General features: G+C 52.7%; 2 protein-coding genes and 1 long non-coding RNA gene across 8 annotated transcripts in view; 1 reads left to right on the top strand and 2 right to left on the bottom strand.

Moving 5' to 3' along the window:
• Positions 1–10,510: 10,510 nt before the first annotated feature.
• Capn12 (calpain 12) lies at positions 10,511–22,338 on the top strand. Its single transcript, XM_052760558.1, has 21 exons — positions 10,511–10,894; positions 11,368–11,437; positions 11,563–11,681; positions 11,867–12,000; positions 14,086–14,254; positions 14,688–14,762; positions 15,036–15,121; positions 15,189–15,263; positions 15,973–16,136; positions 16,220–16,455; positions 16,771–16,782; positions 16,949–17,157; positions 17,428–17,470; positions 17,548–17,607; positions 18,146–18,203; positions 18,515–18,585; positions 18,684–18,746; positions 19,514–19,592; positions 21,342–21,458; positions 21,545–21,603; positions 21,685–22,338. The coding sequence occupies exons 1-21, from the start codon at positions 10,658–10,660 to the stop codon at positions 21,709–21,711; spliced, it is 2,163 nt and encodes a 720-aa protein (XP_052616518.1). The 5' UTR covers positions 10,511–10,657; the 3' UTR covers positions 21,712–22,338.
• On the bottom strand, positions 15,647–16,929 carry LOC128124389 (uncharacterized). Of its 2 annotated transcripts, none has more exons than XR_008222840.1 (3): positions 16,752–16,929; positions 16,429–16,562; positions 15,647–16,264 (listed from the first exon to the last, which is right to left on the bottom strand). It is a non-coding gene; the product is annotated as an uncharacterized LOC128124389 (long non-coding RNA). The 2 variants fall into 2 exon arrangements; XR_008222841.1 differs by having other exon boundaries at positions 16,812–16,929.
• Positions 22,010–23,201, bottom strand: part of Actn4 (actinin alpha 4) — a 69,269-nt gene continuing 68,077 nt past the window's right edge. For all 5 annotated transcript variants that reach the window (XM_052760557.1, XM_052760552.1, XM_052760556.1 and 2 more), the window contains one exon: positions 22,010–23,190. In XM_052760557.1, the coding sequence (XP_052616517.1) occupies positions 23,032–23,190 (159 nt within the window). In that variant the 3' untranslated portion in view covers positions 22,010–23,031. The remainder of the gene's footprint in view (positions 23,191–23,201) is intronic.

The following is a 23,201-nucleotide window of genomic DNA, read 5'->3' as shown; positions in this document are numbered from 1 at the left end:
CACCCCCCGACCACCTGCTCATCCCCCCGACCACCTGCTCACCTCCCCGACCACCTGCTCACCCCCCGACCACCTGCTCACCCCCCGACCACCTGCTCACCCCCCACCTGCTCATCCCCCACCTGCTCACCCCCCGACCACCTGCTCACCCCCCCCCGACCACCTGCTCACCCCCCCGACCACCTGCTCACCCCCCCACCTGCTCACCCCCCGACCACCCTGCTCACCCCCTTGCTCTACCACCTCTGCTCTGTCCTGTGGAATTTTGCTGACCATTCCCCACCCCAGCCATGTGACAACCCCTGCCCACCCTCAATGAGCATCGGGGATCGGGTCCATCTTCTCCCCTAGGCCAGCACCCCTCACCCCTTTCCCCTAAATGGCAGGGACCATTCAAAATAATTCCTGTAACCCCCACAGTACTAAGCTCAAGGGCTTCCCCCACTGGATACATATGTCTCACCTGAAGCCTTTTATCCTACCTCACGCCAGGGAAATTCCTCCTCATACACAGTGACGCAAACAGGGCCCTGCTCTCCTAAGTTCCAGAGGACACCCGGATCAACTGCCTTGTCTCCAGTTCCAGAAGATTGATCCCACAACTGTATTCAGCCCCACAGGATTGGGACCCCATATGTTTTTTCTTCTCCCTGATTCCTCCTCCGCGTTCTCCTGTCTCTACCAACCACATTCTGCTTCATCAGTTTCCCTCTGTGTCTCTGATAATATACTCAGATTTCTAATTAACAACTCAGCTAACTGTTACAGGACCACCATCAGCCATAGAGCCGGAGGCACAAGGACCTTCAAATATACCCAGGTGGTAAGAAACAGTAACACTGCAGAGGTATTCACACCCGAAGACTCAAAAGGGTCTGGACTCTGCAAAAAAAAAAAAAAAAAAAATAGACTTTAACAATTTATTATTGTTAAATGCCCTCAGCAATGAATCACCTGTGTCTCCTGGATGCTGACGTGATACCATGATAATGAATGGAAGCAGGTACCTCAAGGTTTGTCTCAGATGAAGATAGAAAGCCTAATTGATAATTAAAAAAACAAACATGTTCCAGATTTCTCTCTCTCTCTTTCTCTTTCTCTCTCTCTCTAACAGTAACCAATAAAATTCTGATAGCAGAGTACTAAACACTATAATATCATGGCTACCAGCTCAGGATTTTAAATTCACTTTGACTGCTTCTTAATATATTTAAAATTTGTCTCCTTTGTAAACTCAAAAAATCTTCCGAGCTCCAGAGCTGGCTTAGACACACCCGGACAGGTCAGATCCACTGCAGATAAGTATCATTCAAACTTCCCTGGTCCCAGGACCCCCCTCCCTCATCCTGGGACTCCTCGGGGACCCTCTCCTCTCTCCTCTCTCCTCTCTCCTCTCTCCTCTCTCCTCTCTCCTCTCTCCTCTCTCCTCTCTCCTCTCTCCTCTCTCCTCTCTCCTCTCTCCTCTCTCCTCTCTCCTCTCTCTTCTCCTCCCTTTTCCCCCCCAAGGTAAATTTTTTCCCTCTAAACTTCCTCTTCTGTGTCGCCAGCACCTTGTCAGATCCAAGGGGCAATGGAAGATTCCACAGGGCCAAAAGCAGCATCGAAGACAATTCAGCCTACCTCAGGACACCAGCTACCTCAAGAAAACCCCCTCCCCACCCCCAAAAATTAACCGACACCCACGAGTCAGTTGGAAGCAGTTCCGGGAGACATGGCGCCCCCATTCCCATTCACCCACCACTCTTTTTTTTTTTTTTTTTTTTTTTTTGGTTTTTCGAGACAGGGTTTCTCTGTGTAGCTTTGCGCCTTTCCTGGAACTCACTTGGTAGTCCAGGCTGGCCTCGAACTCACAGAGATCCGCCTGTCTCTGCCTCCCGAGTGCTGGGATTAAAGGCGTGCGCCACCACCGCCCGGCCATCCGCCACTCCTAACCTGTACTTTTTATAATAATAATAAAAAGGGTGGAATGCTGTCATTCCTAGCCACTTTACAGCTACATGACTGTTCATATGCTGCCCAGCAGTCAGGCAAAATGCTTAGTCACTCCAGGGACCTACATTCTATGTAGTCCATGCCCCACGTGGTCATGTAATCTTCAAGCAGAGTGATCATATAATCTATGTGCACGCACGGGATAGCTATGTAAGTCCATATGCGCATGTGCGAGGTGACCCACAAAAGCAGATTCCACCAATTTCCCCATTCTCTCAGCCCTATTTGTTTCTGGTGGGCCTGTTCACATTCCCCATATTTTCCCCTCCCTAATAAAACTCTTATAGTGGGTTCCATTGCACCTCGTGTTTTCTCTTGCCCAGTAAATAGCGCTGCAAATAAATAACAGTGTATTTTTCAAATTTATGTGTATGTGTGTGCTTCTGTGTAAGTATATGGCATGTATATGTGGGTACCTCTGGAAGCCAGGAGAGGCGCTTGGATCCCTTGGAGTTATATGTGGTTGTGGGCTTCCTGGTATAGTTGCTAGGATTTGAACTTGGGTCCTCTGGGAGAGCAGTAACTGGTGAGCTATCTCTCACCAGTCCCATTTTTATATGAAGCTAAAAGAAAAGCCAGGCATGGTTACACACACCTGTAATGTGAGCACTTGGGAAGATCTGGAATTCAAGGTCAACTGATGGGTGATGTTGTTCTGTATGCTGTCAATATGTGTTGCTCTGATTGGTTGATAAATAAAGCTGTTTGGCCAATGGTGAGGTAAGATTAGGCAGGACATTCTAACCAGAGAGAGAGGAAGGAGAAGACAGAACAGAGGAGACGCTGCCAGCCGTCACCAGAAGCAGCAAGATGTAAAAGTACCGGTAAGCCACAAGCCACGTGGCAAAGTATAGATTTATAGAAATGGGCTAATGTAAGATGTAAGAGCTAGCTAGTGAGAAGCCTGAGCCATTAAGCCTTTCAGTTCATAATTAATATAAGCCTCTGTGTGTTTATTTGGGTCTGAGTGGCTGCAGACCAGGCGGGACACAGGAAAACTTTCAGCTACAGTCAACCGTGGGCTACATTGAAAAGTTGAGGCTGGTTTGCAAGTCCATAGCCAGATGGTGCTCCATGAGTCTCTGTGGAAAGAAAGAAAGGTAAGAGAAGGAGGGAGGGAGGGAGGGAGGGATAAAGGAATAAAATAGGAGAGAGTGAGATGTTTTCTTACAGCATTTGGGAGGCCAAAGCTAGGTGGGTCACAAGTTCAAGGCCAAAGTAAGACCCTGGTTCAAACAATAAACAAAACAACTGGGGAGATGGCTCATGGGTAAGAGAGCAAACATGAGGCCCCAGGTTCAGATCTGCTGCACGTACATAAAAAAATGACGTGGTCATGGAACCCCAGCACTGGAGGGCAAAGAGTCACCTGGGTGTGCTGATCCCTGTGTGCCACACAAACAAAAAATGATTTCTACGAATTAAAATGACACACTTCAGGCTGGGGAGATGCCTCACTGGATAACAGTGCTTCACTCTGGAAACTTGAAGACCTCAGTCTGAGTCCCCAGCACCCACATAAAAAGCCAGATTTTGCCAGGCCTGGTGGCACATGCTTTTAATCTCAGCACTCGGGACGCAGAGGCAGGTGGATTTCTGTGAGTTTGAGCCCAGCCTGGTTTACAGAGTTCCAGGACAGCCATGGCTACACAGAGAAACCCTGTCTAGAAAAACTAAAAAGAGAGGGGGGGGGAGAGAGAGAGAGAGAGAGAGAGAGAGAGAGAGAGAGAGAGAGAGAGAGGAAGAAGAAGAAGAAGAAGAAGAAGAAGAAGAAGAAGAAGAAGAAGAAGAAGAAGAAGAAGAAGAAGAAGAAAGCAACCAACCAAGCAGGAGAGAACTAGACGTAGCTAAGCGTGCCTGTAGCCCCAGCAACGGTGGCCTGAGACGGGGGTTATGAGGGCTCCCTGGCCAGCCAGCCTAACAGAACAGGCTAACATCTGGTTTACTGGGAGACCTTGTCTTAAGGTAAGAAGGTCGAGAGCAACAGAGGAAGACATCCCATGTCCTGTTCTGGCCTCTATATGTGTGAGCGTGTGTGTGCATGCACACATACCACAAACACTCATACACACTACCACACACACATTTACACACACACTATCACACACTCACATACACACTCACACACTCATATACACTATCACACACACATTCACACACACTATCACACACCCTCACATACACACTCACACACTATCACACACACATTCACACACACACTATCACACATACTCACATACACACTCACACACTCATACACACTATCACACACACATTCACACACACACATTCACACACACTCATACACACAGACACACAAGATGTAAAGGAGGCTGCCCCAGCTCCTTGGCAGACTAATTAACCTCCACTCTGCCATTCTAATGAGTAGCCAAATTGCTGTGGGATGGTCTGTATGTCAAATGTGTTGCTGATTGGTCAATAAATAAATCACTGATTGCCCCGTGGCCAGGCAGGAAGTATAGGCGGGACAAGGAGGAGAATAAAGCTGGGAAGTGGAAGGCTGAGAGAGGGAGACACTGCCAGCCGCCATCAGGACAAGGAAGATGTAAAGTACCGGTAAGCCACAAGCCACGTGGCAAGGTATAGATGAATGGAAATGAATTAATTTAAGCTGTAAGAACAGTTAGCAAGAAGCCTGCCACGGCCATACAGTTTGAAACCAATATAAGTCTCTGTGTTTACTTGGTCGGGTCTGAGAGGCTGTGGGACTGGCGGGTGAATTAATCATCCTTGAAATCACCGGAAGCCAGGTCCGCACTGACCTTTAGACAGCATCCAAGTCTAGTCCCCACCCCCCGCCCCATCCTCAAGCTGCTGCAGCCAACAGAGTCTGAACCGTTTAGACAGGAGGTCAAGACCGGTTGTGACGTTCTGACCAGAGACTGGGGAGGGAGGCAAAGAAATGTCCTGACTGAGGGAGGTCCTGTTCCCCATGTCCCAAGATGGGACTATGAAAATAATATGACAACAGTCCTCTGTCTTCTCGGGGTCAGCCTTGGATAAACCCTGGTTCCTGTGCTCTTTTTTTTTTTTTTCCTTGGCACAGGGTTTCTCTGTGTAACAGTCCTGGCTGCCCTGGAACTCACTCTGTAAACCAGGCTGGCCTCAAATCAGCGATCCACCTGCCTCTGACTCCTGAGTGCTGGGACTAAAGGGGTGGCTCTGAATCTTGTTTTCTGAGTATTTTCTTTCTTTCTTTCTTTCTTTCTTTCTTTCTTTCTTTCTTTCTTTCTTTCTTCCTTCCTTCCTTCCTTCCTTCCTTCCTTCCTTTCTTTCTTTCTTTCTTTCTTTCTTTCTTTTTCTTTCTTCCTTTCCTCCTTTCTTTCTTTCTTCTCTCTCTCCCTCCCTCTATCTCCCTCTCTTTCTTTCTTTTTCTTTCTCTTTTCCTTTTCTCTCTTTTTTTAAATTTCTATTTTTTGACAAGGCTTTACTCTGTAGCCCAGGATGTCTGGAACTCACGGTCCCCCTGCCTCAGCCTTCTTCATGCTGGTCTTATAGACAGGCCAGGCCACCAGATCTGGTTGAAATCCTGGCTCCCAAGTGCAGAGCTGAGAGTCTAGAAGCAATTCTCTACCTCACGAATATGTGCGGTCACTATGAGCCAGCCGGAAGTTGAGATGAGGGGCTGGAGATGTAGCCCAGTGCTTGAGTGCTTGTGTAGTGTGCCAGCCGTGGGTTAGCTCTCTTCACCAAGGCAGTGTGGTGCTACACACTGTAATCCACTCAGGAGGTAGAGACAAGAGAGTCAGCAGTTCAGGCATCTCAACTGTCTAGTGAACTTGAGGTCAGTCTGTACTACCTGAGACTGTGTCTCAAAAACCAATTTGTCCAGGCAGCGGTGGTGCAAACCTTTAATCCCAGCACTCAGGAGGCAGAGGCAGGTGGATCTCTGTGAGTTCGAGGCCAGTCTGCTCTACAGAGTGAGTTCCAGGACAGCCAGAGCTACACAGAGAAACCTTATCTTGAAACACCAACCAACCAACAGCATCTAATCTGTTCAGGGCTGGCTGGAATTCACTGGGTAAGAGCACTTGTTGCTCTTCCAGAGGACAAGTTCTGGGGGTCGAACCCAGGGCTTCATGCATCCTGAGCAGGCTTCTCCTGAGCCACATCCCAGCTCGTGAGTCAGGATCTTCGTTTCAGTCAGTTTTCTCCCCAGCTAGCCCTGCCTCTCACTTCCTCTTGGACACAGCTACCCCTCAGAGGCTGTTTCTCAGGAACTCCACCTATTCTGTCACGGTAATGCAAGAGTTTGTCGTTTAAGTCACCTGCCAGGGGCCAGTAGTTGTCTCAGTGTGGAGCACTCATTCCCAGGGCAGTCAACCAGCAACTAATCAGAAGTCAAATGGGAAACATGATTTGGTGGCACACTTCCGTGATTCCAGCATTCAGGGCAGTGAGGCAGGAGGATAGAAAGTCAGAGACCTACACAGCATTATCCTGTCCACAAACAAACAAATAAACAAAGAAGGGACATGAGTTAAGGTCACCAAAGCCACATACAGGACTGTGTGTGATCCTGTGCAGATATCTGCAACTTCGGTCCTGCAGGGACAGGGGCACGAGCGTCACTTGGGTTTGTGGGCTTGCCAGTGGCTAGCCTAGCTCCAGGTCTGCACACCTGAGACCCTGTCTCAGGAAACAAGGTGGAGAGTGATAGAGAAGGACACCTCACATGGTGTCTGTCTACATTGTCTCTGTCTCTCTCTCTCTCTGTCTCTCTCTCTCTGTGTCTTTGTCTCTGTCTCTCTCTCTGTCTCTCTCTGTCTCTCTCTCTCTCTCTCTCACACACACACACACACACACACACACACACACACACACACACAAAACCATTTTTTTTGAGACAAGGTCTTTCTATGTAGCCTTGACTGATGTGGAACTCACTATGTAGACCAGGCAGGCCTCGAACTCACAGAGATCCTCCTGCCTCTGCCTCCCAAGTGCTGGGATTAAAGGTGTAAGCCACCAAGCCTAACTCACACAACCAATTTTTTAAAAAGTTTTTTTTTAATTTCATGTGTATGAGTATTTTCCCTGCTTGTATGTATGTGCATCAGGTGCTAACGGGGGTCAAAAGACAGCGTCAGATCCCCGGATGGAGTTGTAGACTGCTGTGAGCTGCCATGTGGGTGCTGGGAACCAAATCCAGGTCCTCCAGAAGAGCAACAAGTGCTTTTAACCACTGAGCCATGTTTCCAGCCCCTCACACTACCAATTTTAAACAAGCTGAAAGGGCATTTATGACACATACTTCCACTATTTGGCAGTCAGAAACACCCCCCTTAATGAGTTGGTGTAGTGGAGTTTAGAGATGGTTTCCATTTGTGTATTCAGTGGCTTACTAATTAGCACAGTGAGTGTTAAAGAGTTCGCATTGGTGGGTCGGTGTGCAGTGCTGGCTAAAATAGATACAGGGCTGGAGAGATGGCTCAGTGGTTGAGAGCACTGGCTGCTCTCCCAGAGGACCCAGGTTCAATTCCCAGCACCCACATGGCAGCTCACAACTGTCTGTGACTCCAGTTCCAGGGGATCTGACATCTATAGCAAAACAGCAATGGACATAGAATAAAAACAAATAACTTTTAAAAAGAAAAGTATTTTAGATACCCCGGCCCTTCTTTGAGCAGAGTACAGGAATCTAGTACAACTTGGGGACTGGGTGTGCTTTGTAATGAGGCTGCCTTCCTGGACTAGTCCCGAAGCCACATCTAGGGCTGTCAGAATATGATTTTCCAAGGACATGGTCAAGTTGACCTCAAGTGAACCTTGTATGAAAGGTGCCTTCAGAGCACAAAGCTGCGAACTCATTGACTTACAGAACAGGTTGTGTGGCTGTGCGTGTGCCTGCCTGTGTCATCTGGGGCCACTTCATCCCAGCTCTGCTCACCATTAGGGCTTCGTTTCCAAATCCATGCGGCCAGCTCCACATGTAACCAAGAATGACCTTGCTGATCCTCCTTCCTTCGCCTCCTGGGTGCTGGAATTACAGGGCTTCACCCCAGTCCAGTTTATTCTGTGCTGGGACGGAACCCAGGCTTCTTTCATGCTGGGAGGGAACTTTACCAACCGAGCTACGTCTCCAGCCTCTAAGTACAGGCTTAATGCCCTGAATTAAGCTAAAGTTGTCTATGCAGGCATCAGTTCTGTCTGGTGGGTATTAGCGGCTGCCGAGAGCAGGCGGTAGCCACCACAGCTCCACTACTGGGTAATTCGTTCCAAGGAACAGCCTCATCGCAGCTGGATGTGGCGGTGACGTCGTTAATACCAGTATGCGGGGAGGCAGACACAGATGGATCTCTCTGAGTTGGGAGTCAGTCCTGTCTGCACAGTGAATTCCAGGACAGTGAGACTCTGTCTCAAAAACCAACAACAAACCTAACAAGCACACCTGGACTCCTGGAGCGGGGCTTCACCCCTGGGGGAATCCTGTCCCCATCGCTTGGCTGTGCTTGGATATCACTCTCATTCCCCGAGGTAGTCTTAGCGCTCTGTTTCTGTTAGCTAACTTAGCAACATCAAGGAAAGAGTGAGGCTAGCCAAGATTCCCTCAGAAGGCGGGCGTTGGGGACGTGGTTGGGCGTGGCCAGAGGCTGCAGCACTGTAATTGGCGGGCCTGAGTCTGAGGGGAGGGGCCAGCCTTCAGGCGAGCCGCGGGGCTAGAGAATAAGTAAGCCACTGGTTCATTCCTAAACGTGTCTTATGAGTGTATCGACGGCAGAAAAAACATGTAGGGATGCTGGAATCTAACAACGACAGGCTTGTGGGTTCGGGAGGTAGCGCAGTGGTGGAGGCTTGACTTAGCATGTAAGGACCCCCCCCCCCCCCTTCATCTCTAGCCCTGGCAAAAACAGAAGAGGCAGGAAGGGAGGGAGATGGGCAAGCTACAGACACCCACTACTATTTGAAGAAACTGATGCTTATATGGCTCAGCCCAAGGCACGCAGTCCTTTGTCCCACCGTCCAGCCTAGGCTGGCCTGGAATTCCGGCTCCTCTGGCCTCTTTGTCCCAAACGCTGGAACCACAGGTGTGAAGAGCATACACTCGGCTTCAGACACACACAGAGCTCTAAGTGGCTGAGGCCTGAATCTGACACCTGTTATGTGGGCGACTTGTGTGATCCTGGCAACTCCACAAGAAGAAAAATCTGTGGGTTTTTCTTTGTTTCTGGTTTTGTTACAGGGTTTCTCGTAGTCCAGACTAGCCTGGAATTTGCCATGTAGCTGAGGCTTGAGCTTCTGATCCTCCTGCCTCACACAACCCCTGTTGTTGGCCATGGTGCTGGCAGGGAGGGGGTTGAAGGGAGGATGCCAAAAGCTTCAGTGACATCTCAGTGTCACTAAGGTGACTAGGCTCCTGAAAGGGGAGTTTCTACCTTGCCAAGGATCCTCCTACATTTGCTGCACAGCCCTGCTTAGATGGGGAAGGGGCCCCAGCATCTTGGGCACAGGTCAGAATCTATTTTCTGTAGTCAGTCCTGCCTGGGTGACCCAGCAGACCACGGTCTACCTGCCTGAGAGCTAGCAGAATGGGCTGGAAGGAAACCAGAGTCCTAACGTGAGTGACTGAGGCCGCATGTGGGCATGTGTCAGAAAGATGGACCCGACAGACAGAGCAGAGATGGAAGACAAAACCAGATGTAGAAGCTGGGTGTGGTGGCCCACACCTTTGCTTCCAGGCAGGCAGATCTCTGTGAGTTCAAAGCCAACCTAGCTTACATAGTGAAAAAACTTGTCTCAAAAAAACAAAAACAAACAACAACAAAACAAAAACAACTGAAATCCCCCACTATCACCAAAAAAACCCCCAAACCCTCCAAAAAACAAAAACCAAGAAAACCAAGACCAAAACAAACAAACCAACCAACCCAAACAAGCATAAAGAAAGACACGGATGCGGAGAGAAGCAAGCGAGACCATGAGGGGCCGGCACGTGTTGTCATTTCTTGGCATCTCATGTGTATGTGGGGGGCGGGGCGGGGGTCTGACACAAAACAAAACAAATCCAAACACACATTTCTTCCTGTGGGCTAGCTCAAATGGCAGAGCGCTTTCCTGGCACACACAAGGCCCTGGGTTCGATCCCCAGCACAGCAGGTTACACAAGACTCGTCTAAATCAACACAACAGAATGCAACACCAGGAATCTAGGGATCCTAGGCAGGAGAAAAGGGAGCCCAAGGCTAGCCTCGGACACTTAGTAAAAGGGGGGCTAGAGGTGTCGTTCAGAAGAGGGTGCCTGCCTAGCATGCACTGCTCCCTCCCCCAAAACAGATAAGGAAACAGGGAGACTGGGGTGGGGCTGAGCTGTGGCAACAGGAACAAGAAGCACACCCCCACACTGACCTCCTTTCTGGCCCTCCCCTGGTGAGGGCTGCTCCGTCTACTTCTGCCTACCTACCGGCCTGCTGCTGGTCATTAAGCTGCTAAACTGGCCACAACTGAAGACTCCACGCCCCAGGGAGGAAACCACTCAAGAGGCGTCCTTGCTCCCTCGCACCCCAAACCATCAATTAATATTAACAAGACAGAATGCTCCTCGCCGCCTAAAGACCCCCAACGGGGTACAAATGGAGCAGAAGCCCCGCCTCGTGACTCAGGAGGTTAAAGGACTTGGCTCCATCTGTGAGTCCAGAGTGTCCGGATGGCGAGTGGCGACAGGAAGGTCACCATCCAGCTGGTGGAGGACGGGCCCGGGGCTGGAGCCAGGGGCCCACAGCTCTTTAAAGGCCAGAACTACGAAGCCATCCGAACAGCCTGCCTGAATTCTGGGATCCTGTTTCGTGACCCTTGCTTTTCTGCTGGTCCTGATGCCCTTGGCTATGACAAGCTGGGACCCGACTCAGAGAAGGCCAAAGGCGTGGAATGGAAGAGGCCCCATGTAAAGTGGGGCTGAGCTGGGACCTGGGTCTGAGGGAGGAGGACTGAGCCTGAACTTCTGGTTCTGAAGGAGGAGGGCTGGTCCTGCATTCCTGGGTCTGAGGGAGGAGGGCTGGGCCTGGACTGCTGGGTCTGAGGGAGGAAGACTGGGCCTGGACTGCTGGGTCTGAGGGAGGAGGGCTGGGCCTGGACTGCTGGGTCTGAGGGAGGAGGGCTGGGCCTGGACTGCTGGGTCTGAGGGAGGAGGGCTGGGCCTGGACTCCTGGTTCTGAGGGAGGGGGGCTGGGTGGATAACAGCAGGGTTAGCCATGAGGTTCAGAGGGGTCCAGGAAAGCCAAGCTCCTACCCACAGCCTTCCCAGTGTTGGGGGTGCTCATCACCTCGGATACTGGTGTCAGGAGGGACCCGGGCCTCTGACTTCTCCGTTGCTCCAAACTTCCCTTTCCTGGCTTCATGGGAGTCTCCCTCTTCCAGGAGTTTTGTGCTGAGCCCCAGTTCATCTGTGAAGACATGAGCAGAACTGATGTGTGCCAAGGAAGCTTGGGTGAGCCCCCAGACCCAGGACTCGGACAGCACCACAGCCCTGTCTTCCCCCAATCTTTCCCGGCCTTCTTGAGTTTGCTGGTCTCTTGGTCCCTCCTCACCTAATCTGAGCCTCCCTCCTCCCAGGAAACTGCTGGCTTCTTGCAGCTGCTGCCTCCCTCACCCTGTACCCCAGACTCCTGTACCGGGTGGTTCCCCCTGGACAAGGTTTCCAAGATGGCTATGCAGGGGTCTTCCATTTTCAGGTAGAGCTCAGCTCCTCTCTCCCTGCCTCAGTTTCCCCCATGATAACATGATGTTTCACAGTTACCCTTCTCCCCTGGGGCTGGGATTCCAGAACTGGGGGAGTGGTAGGCAGAATGGAAAGTCGGACTCGGGCAGGGTCTGGAAGCTGACCCCTCCTGCCCTTTTTTTTTTTTTTTTTCACTAGCTCTGGCAGTTTGGCCACTGGGTGGACGTGGTGGTAGATGACAGGCTGCCTGTGCGTGAGGGGAAGCTGATGTTCGTGCGCTCGGAACAAAGGAATGAATTCTGGGCTCCTCTGCTGGAAAAGGCCTATGCCAAGTAAGACTGCGCATCCCCCCAGCTCTAGCCCCAAGCCATGTGGAGTACTGACATCTGGGGTCCTCCAGACACCCAAACGAGAACCCTAAATCAAGTCCTAGCAGCCATGGCCCTCGTACCACAGCACTCTCCTAGACCAACTTTCAGTTTTGGGTATTTTCTTTTATATTTTATTGAGAAAGGGTCTCATACAGCCTAGTCTGCCCTGGGACTAGCTATGTAGTCAAAGAGAACTTTGACCTGATGCTCTTGCCTCTACCTCAGGAGTGCTGGGGGTCCAGGTGTACACCACACCAGTTTTATGTGGTGCTGGGGGTTGAACCCAGGGCTTCCTGCATGCTAGGAAGGCACTGTGCCAACTGAACTACATCCCCAGCCTTTATGCATTCACTTAAAGTCAGTGTCTCATGATGAACCCCGTGCTGGCCTCAAACTCATAACCTCCATGTTGGACTCTTGTGGACATGGATTACAGGCATGCACCACAACCCCTGGCTAAATTTAGGGAGGGTGTGTGTGTGTAGGAGATGGAACCCATGACCTTGTGCATGCTCAGTCATGCCCCCAGCCCCTCACTGGGGGATTCTAGGCAGGGGCTCTACTACTGAGCCACACCCCCAGCCCCTCACTGGGGGATTCTAGGCAGGGGCTCTACTACTGAGCTACACCCCCAGCCCCTCACTGGGGGATTGGAGGAAGGAGCTCTACCACTGAGGCATACTCTTAGCCTGTGAATCTTCAAATCTTAAAGACCTCCCTCTTTTTTTTTTTAAGATTTATTTATTGGGCCGGGCGGTGGTGGCGCACGCCTTTAATCCCAGCACTCGGGAGGCAGAGCCAGGCGGATCTCTGTGAGTTCGAGGCCAGCCTGGTCTCCAAAGCGAGTTCCAGGAAAGGCACAAAGCTACACAGAGAAACCCTGTCTCGAAAAACCAAAAAAAAAAAAAAAGATTTACTTATTGTGTATACAGTGTTCATCCAGAAGAGGGCACCAGATCCCATTACAGATGGTTGTGAGCCACCATGTGGTTGCTGGGAATTGAACTCATGACCTCTGGAAGAGCAGCCAGTGCTCTTAACCTCTGAGCCATCTCCCCAGGCCAAGACCTCCCTCTTTTGACATTTCCCACAAACATTCCTAGAGCCCCACTGATACCCATATTTCCTAAGGATCCTGAAATCACCCATCTATCAGGCTCTGGACTTGCCAAATCCTATTCCCTGAAGGGCCTTTAACCTCATCCCATCTCTCCTAGTCCATTGAGACATCCACAGCATGTCCTTTCCCATCTCAGGCTCTGGAAGTCCTGACAAGTCCCCATAGGCATCGTCTTCACAGCCTCCCAGAGCCTCAAAGATTCGTGAAAGTTTGAGAATTCTGGCACAGCTCATTCCACGGCTTCCAGTCACGTGGATCCTGGGGATCACAGGCCTAGCATTTGTCAGATCCCCTCATTTCATCTGTGAATGTTTCAGGGATTGAGTCAGGCATGCACTCATAATCACAGTACTGAATACACTGAGGCAGGAAAATTGCAAATTTGAGGTCAGACTGGAATGCACAGTAATACCATGTCTCAAAAAAAAAAAAAAATTAGTTGAGCATGGTAGAGAACATCTTTATATCCAGCACTCTGATAGCAGATGCACACAGATTTCTGTGAGTTTGGCCTAATCTGGTTTACAGAGTGAGTTCCTAGCCAGCCAAGGCTACATAGTGAGATTCTGTCTCAAAAGCAAGAGGGGTATGTTGTGTGTGTGTGGGGAGGGGGGAGGTGTGGTTCTGGAGGGATGGTTCAATGTCAAGAGCAGTAGCTGCTCTTCTGGGTGTGATTCCCAGTCACAGTTGTCTGTAACTTCAGTACCAGGGACCTAATGCCTCTGTGGACACTACACACATGTGGTGCACAGACATACGTGCAGGCAAAACACCCATACATATGAAAAACAAACTCATACATACATACATTATATATTATATAATCTGGGATATCTCCAGGGACCTCTCCACCCCAATAGAGTCCCCAGACCAGGGGCCCAAGACGCTCCTATGTAGCTCAGATCCACCTCCACCTACTCCAACAGGCTTCATGGCTCCTACGAGGTGATGCGTGGAGGCCACATGAACGAGGCTTTCGTGGACTTTACAGGAGGTGTGGGTGAAGTCCTCTACCTGAGACAAAACACTCCAGGTCTCTTTGCTGCCCTTCGCCATGCACTGGCCAAGGAGTCCCTTGTGGGTGCCACTGCCCTGGTGAGAGCTGAGCCCCCATATGGACCTCCACTAGGCCGGCATAGTCAGGGATGTCGGGGGAGGGGAGGGGAGGGGAGTATCACGTCTTTCTTACCTTCTGCTGCTGCCCCCAGACCCTCGCTGATAGACTCTAGGCCAGTGTTCTACAGATAAACTACATCCCTCCACCCGCGGTTTGTACATTTTGTCAGGAGGCAGGGTCTAAGTTACCCACATTGGCCTTGGACTTGGGATCATCTTGCCTCAGCTTTCTGTGTGGCTGGGATGACAGGCCTGTGTGGCAGGGTCCGGGCTTCTCCCCTTTCCTCTGTGTCACTCTCTCTGCTTCTCTCAGACACCCTCGCTGAGCCCAGGGCCCAGCTCCTGGGTTGGGAGGTTGGAGAGAGAAGCTGACCTGTCCCTACCCCAGCTTCACAATCTCATCCTCTTTCAGAGTGACCGGGGTGAGATCCGCACAGATGAAGGGCTGGTGAAGGGACATGCGTATTCTGTCACAGGTACGCACAAGGTGAGTCACACCCATTGCTGGGCTAGGCTGACAGGGGTGTCCCCTCACTACCCTCACTAATGCCCCCGCTGCCCTCACTAATGCCCCCCACTACCCTCACTAATGCCCCCCACACTACCCTCACTAATGCCCCCCACTACCCTGATGCCCCCCACACTACCCTCACTAATGCCCCCCACTACCCTGATGCCCCCCACACTACCCTCACTAATGCCCCCCACTACCCTGATTGATGCCCCCCCCCAACACGCTCATTGATGACATTGTCTTCAGATGTCCCTGGGCTTCACGAAGGTGCGGCTGCTGCGGCTGAGGAACCCTTGGGGCCGTGTGGAGTGGTCCGGGCCCTGGAGCGACAGGTGGGATGGGCTTAGGGTGGGTGGGGGCTCAGCCCCGCATGCCATCATCTCACATTGGTCTCTTCAGCTGTCCACGCTGGGACATGCTCCCCTCTGAGTGGCGAGATGCCCTGCTTGTGAGAAAGGAGGATGGTGAGTTCTGGTGAGTTCGTAGGGACCCACTGTGCCTGTGGGAGGGACACTGGGGTAGGGGCCTTTGACACAGGGCCAGAAAGGACGCAGAGAGACTCATGGGACGGACAGGTCGTGATGCAGAGAAATGGTCCCCATCCGCTGTGATTCTAGTCAGGGCAGAAGCAGTTGGAACAGGACTATTAAGGGCATTGTTTTCCGAGGAAGACCACTGAGATTAGGGGCCTTTCTTCTGCTCAGCCCCCACTAAAGAACCCTGGCTACACTTAGTTCCTCCCTACCACTTCCTGTCAGCTAGTTGCTGACTCAGCCTCCTGGCCCCAGATTAATTTTCCTTAATCAAATAAATGTAACATGTCTTTGAATCGTTAACAAAAGCAGGGGAAACAAATGTAACAACCTTTACACAGTTTAATGTCCCACAACACCAGGCTTCTGCAACAGCTTTCATTGGCTCGGCCATCTTCCTGGCCCTGCTTGAGGATTTTCTAAAGTTAATTTGAAGATATTCGAGAGGAGTTTGTAAATACGCTCAGAAGTGGGGCATCCGTGAGGACTTGGATGCCTTGGCGAGGCCTCAAGGCTTCAGAGTTTCTGGAGGTTGGAGGTTAACTGGCAGTACTTAAGGAACTGGGAGCTTTGTGGGGGGGACCACTTCTGGGGTCCCTCAAGTTGGGCTCTGGGGTGGCCGGGCATCTCTCACGCTCTGTGCTGTCCAGGATGGAGCTTCAGGACTTCCTCACGCACTTCAACACGGTCCAGATCTGTTCACTGAGCCCTGAGGTGCTGGGCCCCAGCCCCGCTGGCGGAGGCTGGCACATGCACACCTTCCAAGGCCGCTGGGTGAAAGGTTTCAACTCCGGCGGGAGCCAGCCCGGTGCTGGTGAGGCCTGGGGCCCCGAGACGGAAGCTGGGGTCGCGGCTAGGCAGGCTGGGAGGGAACTCCACCTCCTTCTCTTTTGCTAGAAACCTTCTGGACCAATCCCCAGTTCCGGCTGACGCTGCTGGAGCCTGATGAGGAAGAGGATGAAGATGACGAAGAGGGACCCTGGGGGGGTTGGGGAGCAGCAGGGGCGCGGGGCCCAGCGAGGGGAGGCCGCATCCCCAAGTGCACTGTCCTCCTGTCGCTCATCCAGCGCAACCGCCGGTGTCTGAGGGCCAAGGGCCTCACTTACCTCACTGTGGGCTTCCACGTGTTCCAGGTGAGGCCAAGATCAAGCTGAGGTCTGGCGAGGCAGAGGGTCGCAGGAGCGTCCTGAAGGGAAGGAGGGGACTGGGGGTTCAGAGAGGAGCGCCGTTGTTGGGAGAACTGGAGAAAAAGGCTGAGGGTCAGGGGGCGGGAGGTGACCAAAGGGACTGGGACGGGATGAGGGCACAGGCGGGAAGGAAAGGGTCTGAGAATAGGGTGGGGAAATATTAAGGGTCCAGAAAGAAGGAGGGGGTGGGAGGGGTCGGGGGCAGGGAGGGGGTCTGCACCTTGCGCCCCCCTCCCCCTTACTGGCTTTTTCTTTCTGCAGATTCCCGAGGAGGTAGGTTTCAGAGGTGACCTTAGACCCACCCTAGGGCTTGGTCGACCAGCGCTGGAAGGCGGGGAACACGGGAGGGCCTGGCTAGACAGTCTGGGTGTGCGTGGGGAGGACCAGAGGGTTGGGTGGGGAGCTCGGGTGGGAGGTGGTCATGGCGCCCCGCCCGCAGCTGCTGGGCCTCTGGGACTCCCCGCGCAGCCGCGCGCTCTTGCCGGGACTGCTGCGCGCCGACCGCTCGGTGTTCTGCGCCCGCCGCGACGTGAGCCGCCGCTGCCGCCTGCCGCCCGGCCACTACCTGGTGGTCCCCAGCGCCTCCCGCGTGGGCGACGAAGCCGACTTCACACTGCGCATCTTTTCGGAACGCAGCCACACCGCAGTGTGAGCCGGCGGCCCCCTCCCTGCCCCAGCCTCACCTGGGGCACCCCGACCCCGGCCCAGGGACCTCAATCTAGAATCCTCGGCCCCGCCCCTAGCACCAAGTCCCGCTCAGGGACCGCAAAGCCCCGCCCTTGCATCCCCAGCCACGCCCTCCCAGGGATCTCTGTCACCCACCCGCACTCCCGACAAAACCCACTGCCCTTTGGCTCCTCCCATGTCCTCTGCTGAGACCCCCGCCTGAACGCAACCCCCAACCCCCGTAATTTGCAGGGAGATCGACGACGTGATCAGCGCCGACCTGGACGCCCTCCAGGTGCGGGACTGTTGTGGGCGGAGACAGGAGGCAGCGGGCGGGGCTTTGGGAAGGGACTGAACTCCCCCTCCCCACAGGTTCCCTACAAGCCCCTGGAGCTGGAGCTGGCACAGCTGTTTTTGGAGCTGGCTGGAGAGGTGAGGAGGGGTCGGGGACTGGGGGTGTCCGGCCAAATGATGTTGAGCTCCCCTTTCTCGCTTAAAAACAAAACAAAACTGTAGAGCGGGGTAACCTGGGACAACTCTACTTCCTGTAGGCCAAGCTGGCCTCCTTCAGGTTGTCCAATGCTGCGGTTACAGGCTTGAGCCACCATGCTGGGGTTGAGGTGTCTGTGCTTCCCTTCTATGATGCTTTCCTGTGTTCTGGGAATGCTCAAAGATCCCCCTTGCCTCAGGGCTTTGCTCCATCCGCAGCTGCTTTCTCGGGAGGTTCACATCCCATCACTCTTTCCCAAGTGTCTTCCTCCGTCTGCTCACTGTGGGCTCCCACAGCCAGTGTGTGGAGCCCTAACCATCGCTGCCCTGACCACCCTGGGGATAGACCAGCCTCCTCTAGCGGAACCCTAGGAAGGTAGCCACGGCTACCTCAGCACTCTGGAGCACAGGACCTGGCCCCAAGTGTTTGTTAACTAGATGATCGAACCAGTGGCCTCACAAGTAGCTCTCTCCTGATTAGGAAGAGGAGCTGGATGCACTTCAGCTGCAGACCTTAATAGGCATCGCTCTGGAGCCTGGTGAGTTTGGCCAGGGGAGGGAGGGGGTCCCTGCAACTGGACCACTACACCCACAGAGCCTCTATGCATGATGCAAGGAGCAGCTGGGCTCAACTTGAAGCAGCTTGCTGTGGTCCCATGGTCACATGAGGGCCATGATCACTCACAGACCACCCCCTTCCTCTAAGAGGTACCATGTGCAAAGACGAGTTGGTTTCGTCAGGTGTGAACTCTGCATCTGTTTCTATCAAATGTCGGCTGCAGAGAGGTAGTCCACATAGCTCCTGCAATGTTGGCCCACATGCAAGGGGTGCTGCATTTCTTTTTTGTAGCTAGGGCCAACACCAGGACTCCTGGAGAGATTGGACTGAGGACCTGTGAGCAGCTTGTGCAGTGTTTTGGGGTACGTGAGACAGTGTATGGGGAGGAGGGGCAGGAGTGCTGGGGTTCCCCCTTGTCTTTCAGGGGACATTGATTGTAACCAGATGTCCTTGTCTGCAGCACGGGGGAAGGTTGGCCCTATACCACTTCCAGGAACTCTGGGGCCATCTCCTGATATGGCAGGTAAGGTGAGCATTGGGAGCAGCTACTTCCTTCTATAGCAGTGGTTCTCAACAATACTGCGACTCTTTAATATAGTTCATGTTGTGGTGACCCCCAAACATAAAATTATTTTTGTTGCTACTGTTATGAATTGTAATGTAAATATCTGATATGCAGGGTATCTGATATGCCCGTAAAAGGGTCATCTGACACCCCAAGGGGTCTCAAGCCACAGTTGAGAACCACTGCTCTAGACACTAAAGTCCTGCGGACCACCAACGGGGCACTGGACCTCCCATGCCAACTTGGGAGTGAAATGGATATAAAGTTCTTGTCACCCCACTGTGGCCCCCTGGGAGCAGTAAATAGAATGATCTAGAGCTACCACTGGTTCCTGTTGGAATCCCAGTTCCCATCTCAGTTCTTTCCTTGCCTCGTGACTACAGGCATGTCAACTCCTCTCCAAGGAGCCTTTGCCTAACTACCAGTGGGTACTCCTTCAAGGGAGGAGGAGGCAGTAGCTGCAGGTTCCTGGGACTGATCACAAAGATAAGCCCCAGCTATTAAGCCCTCCCCTAAGCCTCCGTGGGTAGGTGGACTTGAGCTTGTTCACTTGTCACAGATATACAGGTGAACAGTGGTCCCCAGCCAGGAGCCAGGGGAGCTGGGGCCCGAGCCCAACCCCTCTGGCCTCAGACGCCTTCTCTTAGGTACTTCACAGTGCAGCATCAATGCTCAGGGACATGAGTGTAATACGACTCCCTCCCACCCGCCTCTTCACCCTCCAGGCCACATTTGACAAGTTTGACGAAGATGCCTCCGGAACAATGAACTCCTATGAGCTAAGGCTGGCACTGAATGCCGCAGGTGTGGATGGGAACCTGGGACGGTTGTCAGCACAGCACCCACTCCTCCTCTTGGAACACCTCAAAGTCTTATCCACACCCAGCTGGGACTGTTCACAAGGCCCAGCACTAGCTTCCTTCTGTGGTGGTTCTGGGCACAAAACTTCTCTTTGAGTGTCTGCTAACTGTGACATGGCTAATGTGTGGTGGGGTGGCAAGGAGCCTGTGGAATGCCACTGGACACGGCACAAGAACACATTTATTCTCCAAAGCTACAGAACATCCCAAAGACATCCCAAAGCATCTTTTGAGGCTACCTCATTACAGCAGAGGATGGAAATCCCATGTTAGGGTACTTCAGTGGGATTACTGAGATTCTAGAAGATGGGCTGGGTCCATGCTTCCAACTGTGACCACCAAGGAGAAGGAGCCAAGGAGATTTAGGGGGTAGAACAATTGACCAGTGGTGAGACATATTACAAGTATGAGATCTGGAGAAAGTGGCCAAGTGTCCAGGAACACGTAAGACATGATCCCGGGACATCAGAGTAGAAGTCTGGGGGCCAGGGTGTTGAACCCAAAGAAGTAGGACACAGGACAGAGGGGGAGAGTCCACTGGATCATCCACCTGCCCACTTTCTCCATGTCCTGTGCCACTTGCCCCAAGTGCCTGGCACATACCAGAGGTTGTTCTGGACAGAAGGAACCTCATAATGTCTTCTGGGAATACTCAGCAATTCTAACAGGTTGGCCGAGGGCTCCCGAGTCCTTCTACCCCCATCTAGCCAGGTTCTCCAGCTCTGGGCCAGCATACCCCAATATCTGGGTACATGAACATCAGAGGGAGTGACCTGCCTCAGGCCACCTAGCTGTGTGGGGTGGTCCCTGGAGTTTGTTGAGTGGGCACTCAAAGGTGCGGTGCAAACTTGTGCAGTTATCTCCGGGACTGTATGGGGCACATGGAAGCTGGGAGGGACAAGTCCTCAGGCCCTGAGGCATCCTGAAACCTCACTGTAATTCGACAGCAGAGGTGACAGAGCCCATGGCTAGACTTTAGGTGTGGCTTCAGAAGAGGACTACACAGCAGTGTTCTCCAGTCAACCTCTGAAATGGCAACCACAAAGCTAGACGCACCTGTGGGCCCTTTGAGAGGCAGAGGCAAGATGGCAAGTTACAGCCCAAGCAACTTAGTGTCTCACAAAATATGCAAAAGGCTGGGGGATGTGGCTCAGTGGGAGAGCTCCTGCCTAGACTCTACCCATGAGGGGCTGGGGGCATAGTGCAGGGGAGAGCTTGCTTAGCATGTTCAAGGCCCAGACTGCAGGTGCAGAGTGCTCACCTCGCATGCAAGTTCTATCCCAAGTGTCACATAAACCACAGGCTTGAAATCCCAGCACCTGGAAGGTAGGGCCGGCCTCTCTCAAACAGAACACAACACAGGGCTAGGAATATGACTTCGTTAAAGTACTTGCACACTCAAGTGTGAGGACCAGAGTTCAGATCCCCAGCACCCATGGGGAGGTCTGGTAGACATTGTGGCCCACCTAAATTCTCAGCACTTTGGGAGGAGGAGACAAGTGACCCCCAAAGGAAGCTGGCTAGCTAAAACAAAATGGTTTGAATTCTGCATTTAAGTGAGACTTTGCCTCACACAGCGGAGCGGGATTGAGGAACAGTTAGTCTTTGGCTTCCATATGCACACACCCTACATACACCCACCCCCCAAATGTAAACAAAAGGCAACACCACAAACACCGCAGCCTCCTCCTAGGCTTCCACCTGAACAATCAGCTGACCCAGGCCCTCACTAGCCGCTACCGGGACAGCCGACTCCGAGTGGACTTTGAACGCTTTGTGTCCTGCGCAGCCCGGCTCACCTGCATCTTCCGTGAGTGTTACTCCTGGCCGGGTGGGGTGTGGTGGGGTGTACCTCGGGGCTAGCGCTGGGCACTCAGCCTGCCCTCTCATACACAGGCCACTGCAGCCAACACCTGGATGGTGGTGAGGGGGTCGTCTGCCTGACCCACAAACAGGTGAGCTAGCACGAGGGGACAGGGTGGTTCTAGCACCATCCCGAGGCCGCTGCTTCAAGGTCTTCTCTTCCTTCTCTTCAGTGGTCGGAGGTGGCTACCTTCTCCTAGGGCAGAAGCTGAGGGAGGTCACCCTGCTCCAGGCCCAAGGTGCCCTGCTTGGCACCAGTGGTGGAAGCTGAATATGGATGAGCACCTGCCTGGGGCTGGGGCCCAACCTACCATTGCACAGGTGGTGGTGTGGCAGTCTGTCTTCTGGCTAGGTAGCTCTGGCTGGCCTCTCAAGCCCTGGGATTAGAGTGAGCTACCGTGAACAGAACTGCCTTCTTTCCTTGTGAAGGCCAAGCACGTGCTAGCTCCTGCGTAGAGAGGCCCACACCCACACAGGGAGAAGAAGATGACACTAGAATCCTTCTTAAAAATATTACATGTTTTATTCTCCCATCCCCAGAGGGTGGTTTATCCAGAAACCAAGAAAATAAAAATCAATCAGAATAAACTCAAAGGGGGAAACCCATCCACTACCAGGCAGGCAGGCCAGCAGCCCACCTCCACCTCAGGAGGTCCCAGAGACCCCTGCCTACCGCAAACAAGGGGAAAATCAGGAGGGGGTTGGGGAGGGCATCGAATCAGCTATGTCTTCATTACGAGAGTGAGAGAGGTGGCAGAGATATGCGGCTAGATGGATATATATTTATATAATAAATCCGTAAGTTAATAAAGTAAATAGTAATTCTCTGGAAGTTTTTTAATTTTTATAGTCTTTTTAATAGTTTTTTTTTTTTTTTTTTTTTTTAAGATTTTTTTTTTTTCTGTTCCATTCTTTGTGTTTTTGTTGGTTTTGGTCCTTAGAAAATCTGAGACCCAGAGCCCAGATGAAACAAGGCCTGGTGGGCTGGGGCTGGCTGCCCCACCAGCACTCTTAGGGCAGAGAGGGGTGATGGCAGGGTCCTCGGCTCCCAGGAATCACAAAGGGGCAGGGAGGTGGGAGAAAGGAGCCACGAAGTCTGGTCCAGGGGAGCTGGGGTGCCCTCTGCTGGACTCTGCAGGGCAGGTGGTTCCTGGACAAGGCACATGGGGCTTTGGCCTGGATGTGAGAGGCCTCGAAGGGGCCTCAGGGGCAAAAGGAAGGACCTGGGTTTGGAAAGGTGTCTCTGGGACACAGAGGGCGCCCCAGGGTCCGTTGTCCCCTCCATATATAGGTTACAAACCCACATCATATATATATATATATTTAGCAGACCAGAAGTGCTGATCTCCAGGTCTACCTAGCCCCTCCCTACAAGACTGAGAAAGAGGCCTGCCTAGCCCCTCCCTGCCTGACCCCTAGAAGGACCACAAAGAGCTCTTTGCATAGATAGTCAGGGTTGGGGCAGGGCTCCTCAGCCCCTCCGGGAGGCCGAGGGAGTCCAGTCAGGGTGGTCGAGGGCCTCACAGGTCGCTTTCCCCATAGAGGGCTGTGGAGAAGGACTTGTAGTCGAGGGCGCCAGGAGCAGCATCGGGCCCCTGGTAGGGCGCCATGCGAGCAATGCAGTACTCTGCCTGGTCAGGGGGCAGCTCTCTCCGCAGCTCCTCAGCGGTGATGAAGTTCTGGAGGCACA

This window comes from Peromyscus californicus, unplaced genomic scaffold, assembly GCF_007827085.1.
Source record: "Peromyscus californicus insignis strain IS unplaced genomic scaffold, ASM782708v3 Scaffold_4__1_contigs__length_199733344, whole genome shotgun sequence".
NCBI lineage: Eukaryota > Metazoa > Chordata > Mammalia > Rodentia > Cricetidae > Peromyscus > Peromyscus californicus.
The sequence above is the reverse complement of the archived record's forward strand: the minus strand, read 5'-3'. Positions and strand labels throughout refer to the sequence as shown.

Excerpts from the sequence above, each read along its gene's own strand:
- Capn12 (XM_052760558.1), top strand. The coding sequence starts at position 10,658 with ATGGCGAGTGGCGACAGGAAGGTCACCATCCAGCTGGTGGAGGACGGG. Across the intron at positions 18,747-19,513 it reads GCCATCTCCTGATATGGCAG|GCCACATTTGACAAGTTTGA; the intron begins GTAAGGTGAGCA and ends TTCACCCTCCAG. Across the intron at positions 19,593-21,341 it reads GCTGGCACTGAATGCCGCAG|GCTTCCACCTGAACAATCAG; the intron begins GTGTGGATGGGA and ends GCCTCCTCCTAG.